The sequence below is a fragment of the Somniosus microcephalus genome, chromosome 12 (assembly GCF_052327205.1).
Source record: "Somniosus microcephalus isolate GS21.2 chromosome 12, FLI_Smic_1.0, whole genome shotgun sequence".
In the NCBI taxonomy this organism is placed as follows: domain Eukaryota; kingdom Metazoa; phylum Chordata; class Chondrichthyes; order Squaliformes; family Somniosidae; genus Somniosus; species Somniosus microcephalus.
In genome coordinates this window covers 107,008,961-107,021,477 of record NC_140998.1, presented here as the reverse complement: position 1 = coordinate 107,021,477, position 12,517 = coordinate 107,008,961, and the positions used below count along the sequence as shown (strand labels likewise).

Here is a 12,517-nt window from a genome sequence, read left to right as displayed (position 1 = left end):
ATTATAATCGTAGATGCGCAAGAGGCCAGAATTGAAGCAGTGCAGAGATCTCGGAGAGTTGTAGGGCCAGAGAAGGTTACAGAGATAGGATGGGGCAGGTCCGTGGAGGAATTTGAAGTCAAAGATGAGATATTTTAAATTGAGGCATTGCCGGAGCAGGAGGCAATGTAGGTTAGTGAGCACAGGGGTGAACGGGACTTGGTGCGAGTTAGGATACGGGCAGCAGTGTTTTGGATGAGCTAAAGTCTATGGAGGATGCAAGGTGGGAGCCAGCTGGGAGAGTATTGGAATAGACAAGTCTGGAGGTAACAAAGGCATGGATGAGGGTTTCAGCAGCAGATGAGCTGAGGCAGGGGATGAGAAGGCCGATATTATGGAGGTGGAAGTAGGCGGTCTTGTTGATGGTCGAAAGCTTAGCTCAGGGTCAAATGGGACGCTAAGGTTGCTAACAGTCTGGTTCAGCCTCAGACAGTGGTCAGGGAGAGGGATGGAGTTGGTAGCTAGGGAATGGAGTTTGTTACAGGTCCTGAAGGCAATGAAATAACAGAATGGTGTTCTCCATTTACATTTTTCACCATTGCCAATATCCTAAGATTAAGTGTGGTCAACACAATGCTGGTCACACCTTACATAGTCCATGCAGTGCAATGTCATCCAATTTCAGAACTGCATAGCGGGTAACTTTTTCAGCTTTCAACTCAGGCCTGTCAGATATTGTTCCATTAGAAGCAGTTTGTACAATTAATTTACAAAAGGAAAATACGATATATATATAAGAAGCTTAAGACTATCAGAGCTTACTTGGCTTGTAACCTTTAACAATAATACATAGATATTTTTGCACCAATCCATTCTTGAACTGAATTTAAACCAGTTTCCAGATGTGTGTGATGGTATCTGTAACCAAGGAATGCAAGTGTGAATACTTGACTGCCATGCATTTAACCTGCCTAATGGAAAACTCTATGCTACCAAAGGTCAAAGAACTAAAGGAGCTGCTGATCAGATAATTATAGAGCAAACAATCCATCAGTTGCAATTTTCCTCGAGATTATAACTTATTTTTGTAATAAAGTATTCTTTCCTTGCATCATATGGCGTCTCCACCACAGCAAGATTTGAGAAAGCATTTAGCACAGTTTGATGTGTGCTTTGTCAAACCATGGTGATCTACTTCAGTTATTTTGGGTATGTCTGGTTAGCTGTGCCCTATCTGCACATAGTCCATTTGATACTCTGCAACAGCTGTGTGTTGATGAATTCAACCGCCATTATTACCCCAGTGAAGCAAGCAGTTCTGAGGAGCAGGAGGTGATGGTGTGGCTGATAGATATGGAGCCGTAGGTCATGCTTGATAAACATTTTTTCTACTTCAATGAAAGACAGAAACTCTGACAAAATTCATTCAAGAGCTGCAAATTCAGGAGTAAAATGTGGCAGAATTTAACTGTGCAGGAAAGGTACTTAACCATTTTAATTGGGAAATATTGTAAGATTAATCATAATTATTATTTAGTTTTCAAATGCAAAAATGTTTAAGTGCAGAGTACTGTTTCTGCTGGAAAAAATATGGTTAATGTAAATCTTCAAAGAGCTGTGTAGTTCTTGCTAATCAGATGAAGCTAGTTAGTTAGTAGCAAACAATGTTGAAGAGTGAACGTTGTTGCAAGAGTGTTACAAGTAGCTGTGAACTCTTACCATTGCAATTTTCAGGGTTGAATTCGCCACTTTAGTGCTGAAGGAATTTAGATGATGAACAGTGAGGTGAGACAAACTAACTGAATTCCCTATTGCATGACGTTTACTTATGGAAAGAATGAATGATATCTCAGTCAGCAGAATGTTTGTGGTAAAAAATAAAATGTATATATAGATGTGTGTGCATGTGTTTGTATATTTTGAGTGAAATATTTCAATCATGCATTATCTCTAAAGCAAAGTATGTTCAGATCATCCTGTATTATGTTTTGTGAGCTCTTTGTTCAAACATGTCTGTAACAAACATTAATTTAATATATTTAATCATTTTCAGGTACCAAATTTATTATGTTGTGATCTGAGCCAAAGCTCTCTACGGTTTGGATTTCTGGCATGGTGTGAATTGCAATGTTAAGCTTCGGTCATAACATTCACATTTTAGTAATCTTCTAAACGTAAGATGAATGATTCTGATCTTGTTCTTTATAATTGTGTTTCTCTTTTACTTTTGTTTGCTGCTTGCTTCTGTAGCGATATGCACAAGGGAGCCAAGCCTGAGGGCGGGGATCTTTTCGTTGCTGTCGGAACGACAGCTTGTCGGTGCTGTTTGAAAGATTTGCAGAGTCGAGTTTCCACAGTTTTAATTCAGTTGGTTGCAGATGTGCAGGGGTCAAGCTGTAGCCCAACTTTGAAGGAAACTTGACACTGACCTTTTAAAGTGATTTTACAGCTCACGATTTATGTATAAAAACCACTGCAACAGAGTAGAGCTGAACAAACTCTGTTGCTAAAGTGATGAATGGGAGTATTTATGATCTTTGGTAACCTGGGAAATTGTTGCTACTGCAACTGTACATTACTAATAACGGAACTCTCAGCTTTGTGCAGTAGATCAGCAAAGGGTAAAAATTGCGAGGTAAGTGTGGAAACATTTTGTTGATGACTTTTAGCAAAATAAATTTGAACGGTGTTGGACATTTTCACTTTGTGGATAGAAGATTGTGCATTTGAACTTGTTAGCGGTATGGGCTTTATGACTTCAAACTTTGCTATAGAATCATAGAATGGTTACAGCATAGAAGGAGGCCATTCGGCCCATCGAGCCCATGCCGGCTCTCTGCAAGAGCACTTCAGCTAGTCCCACTCCCCCGCCCTTTCTCCGTAGCCCTGCAAATTTTTTCCTTCAGGTACTTATCCAATTCCCTTTTGAACGCCATGATTGAATCTGCCTCCACCATCCTTTCAGGCAGTGCATTCCAGATCATAACCACTCACTGCATAAAAAAGTATTTCCTCATGTCGCCTTTGGTTCTTTTGCCAATCACCTTAAATCTGTGTCCTCTGGTTCTCGACCCTTCCGCCAATGGGAACAGTTTCTCTCTATCTACTCTGTCTGGACCTGTAAAGTCTGCGCCTCAATAATACACGGACTTCGGGAGAACAGTTTAACAGGTACTTTACTGAACAAGAGGCAGCTTGAAACTGAAACTACAGAAGCCTGCTAGGGCCTTTTATACAGGGGTGGTCACTGCCGGTACTGCAGTCTAAGACCAGTTATTCTCTTAAAGGTACATACACATCAATTCCTCCCCTTTTAGATAAACAGTACATAACATTCATTTAACAACTAAATAATAACTAATTACAATTACAATTTTCTCAGTAATATATACATCAACTGAAATAGTCATTTATAAGTTCAGTCTTTGAGGAGGCTTCCTGATCCAGACTGGATAGCGCCTTTCTCGAGTATCCTGTTCTGGTGGTGGAGTCAATTCTGGCTCATTGTCATTGGTTGGTTCGTCAGCTTCCAATACCCCTGCTTCTGAGGTAGACGCAATCTGTACTTCGGGCTCATTACCAGGTGCACATGCTTGTGGTACAGGTTTGGCTTGTTCCTGTGACTCTAGAATCTGGTCAGCATGGCGTCTCACGATGCTCTCTCCAACGTCCACTGTGTACATTAGTGGTCCCTGCTGTGTGCATATCGTGCCTGGCTGCCATTTTTCTGTGCGGTAATCGCGGGCCAAGACTGGTTGCCCTATCTTGAAGCTCCTGGTTGGCTTCTCATTTATGTGCTGGAACTGCTTATCCTCAACATCTCGTCTTATGTTTGGTTTGAGCAAATCCAAGCGACATCTTAGTCTCCGGTTGAAAAACAGTACGGCTGGAGTTTGGTTGGTTACTGCATGTGTTGCATTCCGGTAAGCAAACAGGAAGTTATCCACCTTGTGTTGCAGTGGTATGTCATTATTATACATTGCCTTTATGGCCTTTTTAAAGGTCTGAACAAACCTCTCAGCCAATCCATTTGTGGCTGGATGATATGGGGCAGATGTGTAATGTTTCACCCCATTATTCTTCAGGAACCTCCGGAAATCCTCAGACACAAACTGTGGGCCATTGTCGGAACAGATCTGTTCTGGCAACCCATTCCTGGCGAAGATGGTCCTTAGGACTGCAATAGTTTTCTCCGTGGTGGTGGAGGACATTTTAATGACCTCTGGCCATTTCGAATGGGCGTCCACAGCGATTAGAAACATTGATTTCGCTGGTCCATTTATGGATTCAATGTGTACCCATTGCCATGGAGATGAGGGCCACTCCCATGGATGTAGCAGGGCCTGTGGTGGAGCGTTTTGGACCTTCTGGCATCCTGTGCATCTCTTGGTCATATCCTCGATTTCTTTATCGATTCCCGGCCACCACACAAACGCCCTGGCTAGGCTCTTCATTTTTACCCCTCCCAGATGACCCTCGTGAAGCTCATTGAGTACTCTACCTCTCAACTTGGGTGGAATTACCACTCGGGATCCACACATCAAGGTTCCCCAGCACACTGACAGCTGTTCCCTCCTTGGCGAGAATGCTGGCAACAGTGAGTCGCCATATGCTGGCCATCCCTTCACGGTCAAATCATAGACCCGAGAGAGTGTCGGGTCATTTCGGGTTTCCTTCTCAATACTTGCGTTTGTAACAGGCAAACATTCGACTATGGTCGCATGGAATATCTCCACCGGGTCCACTGCAGGTGCTTCTTCCGCCATAGGCAACGGTAGGCGCGACAGCCCATCAGCGTTTCCATGTTGTTTCGTACCTTTGTACTCTATGTCATACTGATGTGCCCCTAGAAAAAGTGACCATCTTTGCAGCCGTTGCGCCGTCATCACCGGAATGCCCTTCTTTGGGTTAAAAATTGAGACCAGGGGTTGATGATCAGTCAGTAGGGTGAATTTCTGCCCGTGCAGATAGTGATTGAACTTCTTCACCCCCCACACCAGGCTGAGGGCCTCCCTGTCAATCTGGGCGTAGTTACGCTCGGCTAAGGTTAGCGAGCGCGATGCAAAGGCTATTGGCCTCTCTGAACCGTCACGGAATTTGTGTGACAGCACCGCTCCAATGCCGTAAGGTGACGCATCACATGCCAACCGAATCGGTAGTGTTGGGTTGTAGTGGGCCAATACTTCTTTTGAAGTGATTTGGCATTTACATTCCTGAAAGGCACGCTTACACTCATCACTCCATTTCCATGTTACACCAGTTTGAAGGAGGGCGTTCAGTGGGTGCAGAATTGTAGATAAATTCGGCAAGAACTTATGGTAGTAGTTCACCAACCCGAGGAACGACCTCAGTTGCGACACATTTTCTGGTGCTGGAGCCTTGACTACAGCCTCAATCTTGTCCCACGACTTATGCAACCCTTCCTCATCAATCATGTGGCCACAATACGAGATTTGTCTCCTGAAGAACTCACATTTGGGACAGTTGGCTCGTAGCCCATATTCCTGCAATCTCGTGAGCACCTGTTCCACGTTGGCAAGGTGTTCATTGTCATTTTCGCCCGTAACCAGGATGTCGTCCAAATAACACTGGGTCCCCGGGATCCCTTGCAGGACTTGTTCCATTGCCCTCTGCCACATAGCTGGGGCCGATGCTACCCCAAATACCAGTTGATTGTACTGGTAAAGGCCTTTGTGAGTGTTTATCGTGAGGTATTTCCTAGATGCTTCTTCCACCTCCATTTGTAGATATGCTTGAGCCAGGTCAATCTTTGTAAAACGTTTCCCTCCAGATAGTGAGGTGAAAATATCTTCTATCCGCGGAAGCGGATACTGTACTGTGTGCAGGACTGGGCTCACAGTCACCTTGAAGTCCCCACAGATGCGAACCTTCCTTGGCTCCCCAGGCGTGCTGCTCAATGCTTTCTTCATTACAGGAACGATGGGTGTGGCCCACTCGCTCCAGTCCACCTTAGACAGCACCCCCGAACGCTCCAGACTCTCCAGTTCAGCTTCCACAGCTGGGCGTATCGCGTATGGCACCGGTCTGGCCTTGAAAAATTTTGGGGTTGCGTTATCCTCAATCTTTATGGTTGCCTTTACTACTTTTAGAGTCCCAAGTCCTTGTTGGAACACCTCTTCCGCATCAGATAGAATTTGTGACAGACGTCCAGGTGCGACGTCATCATCTTTTTTGTCAGTCACAGTTAGTGCCAGAATGGAATGCCAATCCAATTGTAGTCTTCGGATCCATTCACGTCGCAATAATGGTGGTCCTCCATCTCGTAGTATATACATGTATAGTTTCTGTGTTTCCTTTCCGTTATATTCAACTGGCACCCTTATTTTTCCTCTGGGGTAGACCTTTTGCCCCGTGTATGTCTTCAATACAATGGATGTGTCCTTTAAGGGTATGTGTGAGAATAGCCGCTCATAGTCTCGTCGATTCATGACAGTTAGGGCTGATCCTGTGTCCAATTCCATCTTCACTGGGGACCCTGCTATCATGAGGGTGACCCAAATGATTCGGTGATCTTCTTTTGCGATCACGTTGTGTAACTTTAAACAACTTAGTCGCCTGCTCCCGGAGTCCTTATCACTCTCCTGATCTTCTGAACTACTATCTGTCAGTTTCTTTACTTTCCTGTACTGTTCCTTAGTAGTTCTTGTCGTGTTGGTCTTCTTTCCCGACCTGCAGACTCTTGCTATATGTCCCATTTTCCCGCATTGCCTGCATATTTTGTCTTTAAACCAGCAGTCCTTCTGCTCATGGGTTGTTCTGCCGCAGCGGTAGCACTTTTTGGCTCCATACGCCATTTCGTTAGCGCTGTATTCTTGTGGTTTCTGTTGTATTTCCGCAGCTCCCCGTGCTGCTGCTTCATAGGATACTGCCACACTGAAAGCCTGTTCTAGCGTCAGGTCCTTTTTTGAAAGTAGTCGTTTCTGGGTTCCTTCACTCTGGAGCCCGCAGACAAACTTATCCCGTAAGGTGTCTGCCAGTCCTGCTCCGAACTGGCAGTGCTTCGATAACTTGCGTAGTTCCGTAAGATAGTCAGCATTTCTCTCATCTTTGTGCTGGTTTCTTTTATGGAACTTGAATCTTTCTGCTATCAGCAGCGGTGTAGGGCTTAGATGTTCCTGTAAGATATGAACAATCTCCTCAAAACTTTTCTCCATTGGGTTAGCTGGGGTAATTAAATTCCGCAATAGGCCGTACGTACTCACACCCATCAGATTTAATAATACCGACGCCCTCTTTCCATCAGCCACCTCATTTGCCTTGCAGTACACTTCAATTCTTTCCACATACGTGGTCCAGTCTTCTACCTCGTTGTCAAAAGCAGTGATACTGCCACTTTTCGGCATCTTGGGCGATTTAAAATGGCGCCTCCCGCGCTTTTGCTTCTTCCCCAATGGAATAAAATGGCGCCTCCCGCACTTTCGCTTCTTCCCCTTACTGCCACGCTGCTCCTAGCGTTCTACGGGGTAATGGCGGCGACCCGCAGCTTCGGCGCGTCTCACTTTCCTTCCCCCCCGTTTAGTTTCTCTCCGCTGTCCTGTTCTCGAGCACCGACCGCGCCCTGTGCGCTCCATCCTCTCTCTCTTGTTTTCTTTTCCCGGCGACACTGCGCGGCCCGATTTGTAGAGCCGCTCGATCGAGCTTGAGCCCGCCGCAGTCCGGAAGGGTCAGCGCGCTACCTGCTACCAGCACGATTCGCTGGAACCACAGTCTCTCCCGCAATTCTCCAAACACCGATGGATTCTTTGGGCGGTTGCCCTCGGTCGACGCCCGTTGCTCAGACTACGACCTTCCAGGACCTTCCTTTCAGGCGAGATCCCCGTGAGATGATGCCACACTGCAGGTGAGTTCGAACTTACTCGTCGCCACTGTAAAGTTCGCGCCTCAATAATACACGGACTTCGGGAGAACAGTTTAACAAGTACTTTACTGAACAAGAGGCAGCTTGAAACTGAAACTACAGAAGCCTGCTAGGGCCTTTTATACAGGGGTGGTCACTGCCGGTACTGCAGTCTAAGACCAGTTATTCCCTTAAAGGTACATACACAACAAGACCCATCATGATTTTGAACACCTCTAACAAATCTCCTCTCAATCTTCTCTGCTCTAAGGAGAACAACCCCAGCTTCTCTAGTCTATCCACGTAACTGAAGTCCCTCTTCCCTGGAATCATCATTCTAATAAATCATTTCTGCACCCTCTTTAAGGTCTTCACATCCTTCCTAAAATGCAGTGCCCAGAATTGGACACAATACTCCAGTTGAGGCCGAACCAGTGTTTTATAAAGGTTCATCATAACTTCCTTGCTTTTGTACTCTATGGGCTTGATTTTGCCAGGCCCGAGGAGGCGGGTTTGGAGGCATGTGAGGTGTCAGAATCGCAAAAAATGGTGGGCAGAACTGATCCTACCTCCAGCCCACCTCCGAGCAATTTTCCCAAAATCGGGGTTTCAGACCCCATTTCCATCCCGCCTCCAAGAAGCGGGATAGGCCCTTATGGCCCTTAACAACCAGTTAAGTGCCTCTATAACTTCTCCAAGGATCAAGCAAGTGTAACCATGCGTGCAGTTGGATTTACTAATCTGGCAGCCTTTCCAAGGGTGCAGGGCATCGTTGATTGCACACATGTGGCCCTTAAGGCACCCCATCACAATCCAGGTATTTTTGTCAACCGCAAGGGCTTCCACTCCCTCAACATGCAGCTGGTGTGTGACCACAAGAAGGAAATTTTGCATGTTTGCGCCAAGTACCCTGGCCGTTGCCATGACTCCTTCATCCTGCGGCAGTCTAGTGTGCCTCCGCTCTTCAGTCCGCCAGACCAACTTTTCGGATGGCTACTTGGAGACAAGGGCTATCCCCTGAAGACGTGGCTAATGATGCCATTGAGGAGCCCATCCAATGAAGCTGAGGAGCGCTACAACTCCAGCCACATTTCCACCAGGTCCATAATCGAGCAAACCATCGGCTTGCTGAAGATGCGATTCAGGTGCCTTGATAGATCCGGTGGAGCCCTGCAGTACTCAGCAGCCAGTGTCTCCAGAATCATCGTGGTCTTCTGTGCACTTCACAACATGGGACAGCATCGTGGCTTGCAGTTGCCTGAGGTACAAGTGGCTCATCGCATAGCTTCCTCAGATGAGGAGGAGGAGAGTGACAACAAACAGCTTGCAGAGGCGCATCAACCAGTGCCAGCAGCACGTGAGCACATTGCTGCCCAGGATGCAAGGGACGCACTCATCTTGGCCAGATTTGCTTAGCCTGCCCAATCAAACACTTTTGCCTCGTACCTTCTTACCAGAGCATTGACAATGGCCAAGAACCTGCAGATTCCTATCACTCTGACAATTGCAAGTCGCCCTAAGCCCTCAATGCGGATGTCCCATTTGTGAAATGACACAGGCCACAAGGTCAACAGTTTGCCATCAAGTCACGGATGGCTTTTCAAAAATAAACACAACATAACACCCAAGTGACTACCCTTGTGACTACTTGTGCTTTATCTTCCTCTCACGTGTGCTCCTACATGGTGCTTCCCCTGTGGCTTCAGCAGATGTGGCGACCCCTTGCTCACTTTCTTGCTGCTCCTGCCGTCACACCTTTGGCGGGTGTCCTCTGGGGTTGCGAGCCTGTGAGGGCTTAGCAACAGTCTGCTGCTCCTGCGGCTGTGCAGGGGCTGAGACGCCGCACTCAGTTGGGTGAGGACTCTGGTGGGGCTCTGACTGAGGGCTCTGCAGTGGCATGGTCATGTGAGCGCTTGGAGAGGAGCCCCCACTTCCTTGTTCTCTGCCACCAACATCCCTCTCATGGGTCAGCCCCATTTCAGAGCTAGCAAGTGGCTTGACAGCACCTTGCTGCACTTCAGGGGGGCCGTGAGGACCCGTTTCTGTACTGGAAGTTCTACTCCAGTGGACTTCCATGAAGGTCTAATTTCTCCGCTCAATAGCTGACCATTGCTCCTCAAGAGATGTCAGTCAATTCTGAACAATGACCATGTTTTCAAGACCCTGGCGACTAAGCTCATTCATGGCCGTAGCCATCCTCTCCTCTACCGTAGCCACCCTCTCCTCTATGGTAGCCAGCCTTACCACGGAGGTAGCCATCCTTTCCACGGAGGTTGCTATCCTTTCCGTGGTGATGCGTTCATGCGCCAACGCCTCCACAAAGGCCCTGCTCGTGTTAACGATGGACTCCTCCATTCGCTCCACACTCGCAGCAACCCTGGAGACAAAACCTGCCAGAGACTCCTGCACCTGTTCCTGGAGTTCCAGCACCGCTCTCCTTCTGGATGGACCTGGAGGCACAGGGTCGACATGCAGCGGAGCCGAGCTGGGAGAGTCCTGTGCCCTCCGATGAGGACTCTCCATTGCTGTCCCTGTCTCCACCATCTGCTGATGCTCACTTGTGAGCTGTGATACACCAGGTGACAACTCTACTCTATGTCCTGAAGGTCCCACCGAGGTGTGAGTGTCTGCGCTGGTGTTGGGTGCTCTTAATTCTGCTGACGCTGCACCCTTAGAGGTTGCAGCTCCCTCTGAGGAGTCTGGGGGCTCAGGCTGTTCCTCCTGGACAGTGGGGAGGGGGGCTGTCGATGGTCCTGTGGGGGAGTAAAGGAAAGAGTTAGACATGTGAGATAAACATTGCATGCACATTGAATTGTGCAGATGATCATAAGTCAATCTGTTAGAGCATCAGAATCAATATCAGTCACTCATGCAATGTCAATGAGAGAGATGAAAAACTATTCTGTCACCAGCTTGCTCTGATGCGCCCGTCTGTCCGTCCCCCACTTGCGCATCCTCTTCGACTCCCACGATCTGCAGGGCTGCCTCCTCTGCAGTGGTGAGCTGGGCTATTGAGGGTGGCCCTCCTCCTGTCCTCGCCTTCTCCCTCTTATTGTGGGCTCTCTTTTCCTGCAATAAGGGACACAAGTGGCGTTTGAGTGAGAATGAAGGAGTGAGTTTAGAGAATCCATAGCATAGATGCTTAGAAGGACACAAAGATAGAGTGAGGTGCCAAGACCAAGGACCCTCCCTGTGTGTTGTAAGTTGTTGTTGTTACGTCCGTGAATAATTGAGACACGGACAGCAGGAGTGAACAAAATAAGTCTTTACTGGTGGAAGTCCATAGTGAAAACTAAAAACACAGAGGCTCACTAGCGCCTTTTATACAGGGGTGGTCACTGCCGGTACTGCAGCCTGAGACCAGTTATTCTCTTAAAGGTACATACACAACAATTCCTCCCCTTTTAGATAAACAGTACATAACATTCATTTAACAACTAAATGATAACTAATTACAATCACAATTACTGTTGCTAGATACATTGGTTAAGTTTAAGCAATTATAAGTTCAGTCTTTGAGGAGGCTTCCTGATTCTGTCTGGATAATGCCTCTTTGGGGTATCAGGTTCTTCTGGCAATGTTGAGTCGGGATCAATGTCGTTGTTTGGTTCATCTGCTTCCAATATTACCGGTTCTGCGGTAGCTGCAATTGGAACGTCGATTTCATTACCAGGTGTATCAGATCGTGGTGTGGAGTTGACGTTTTCCAGTGACCCTAGAATCTGGTCAGCATGGCGTCTTACAATGCTCTCCCCAACGTCCACGGTATACATGAGAGGTCCTTGTCGTGTACAAATCGTTCCTGGCTGCCATTTCTCAGTGCGGTAGTCCTGGGCCAAAACTGGTTGACCTATCTTAAAACTCCTGGTCGGCCTTTCATTCATATTCTGAAACTGCCTGCTCTCCACATCTCTTCTGATGTTTGGCTTAACCAAATCCAAGCGGCATCGTAGTCTTCGATTGAAGAACATCATGGCTGGAGTTTGGTTGGGAACCGCATGTGTCGCATTCCAGTAGGCAAACAAGAAGTTGTCCACCTTGTGTTGTAGGGGTATATCTTCATTACACATTGCCTTGATAGCCTTCTTGAATGTTTGGACAAACCTCTCGGCCAATCCATTAGTGGCTGGATGATATGGGGCAGATGTGTAATGCTTAACACCATTGTTCTTTAAGAACCTCCGGAACTCTTCAGACACAAACTGTGGTCCATTGTCAGAGCAAATCTGTTCAGGCAGCCCATTCCTGGCGAATATGGTTCGTAAAACTGTGATAGTTTTTTCTGTGGTGGTTGAGGACATTTTTATTACCTCTGGCCACTTTGAATGTGCATCCACCGCAATTAAAAACATCGAGTCCATGAAGGGACCAGCAAAATCAATGTGCACCCTTTGCTATGGAGATGAGAGCCACTCCCATGGATGCAGAGGAGCTTGTGCTGGGGCGTTTTGGACCTTCTGGCATCCTGCACAGCTCTTGGTCATCTCTTCGATTTCTCTATCGATTCCCGGCCACCACACAAACGCTCTGGCTAAGCTCTTCATTTTTACCCCACCCAGATGACCCTCATGAAGCTCATTGAGCACTCTATCCGTCAACTTAGGTGGAATTACTACTCTGGATCCACACATCAAGGTTCCTCTGCACACTGACAGTTGTTCTCTTCTCGGCGAGAATGCT

At 47.1% G+C, this 12,517-nt stretch overlaps 1 protein-coding gene across 9 annotated transcripts in view; it reads left to right on the top strand.

The window, feature by feature from the left end:
- The window catches only part of akap6 (A kinase (PRKA) anchor protein 6), a 508,272-nt gene that overhangs the window by 157,723 nt on the left and 338,032 nt on the right, over positions 1-12,517 (top strand). Inside the window, exons 1-2 of one of the 9 annotated variants that reach the window (XM_086003390.1) lie at positions 1,154-1,340; positions 1,714-1,764. The exons of 6 other annotated variants lie outside the window; for them this stretch is intronic. In XM_086003390.1, coding sequence (XP_085859516.1) covers positions 1,750-1,764 — 15 coding nt within the window. In that variant the 5' untranslated portion in view covers positions 1,154-1,340; positions 1,714-1,749. Of the gene's footprint in view, positions 1-1,153; positions 1,461-1,713; positions 1,765-2,182; positions 2,615-12,517 lie in introns of those variants that run through there. 2 more of the 9 variants (XM_086003389.1, XM_086003385.1) reach the window with 2 other exon arrangements.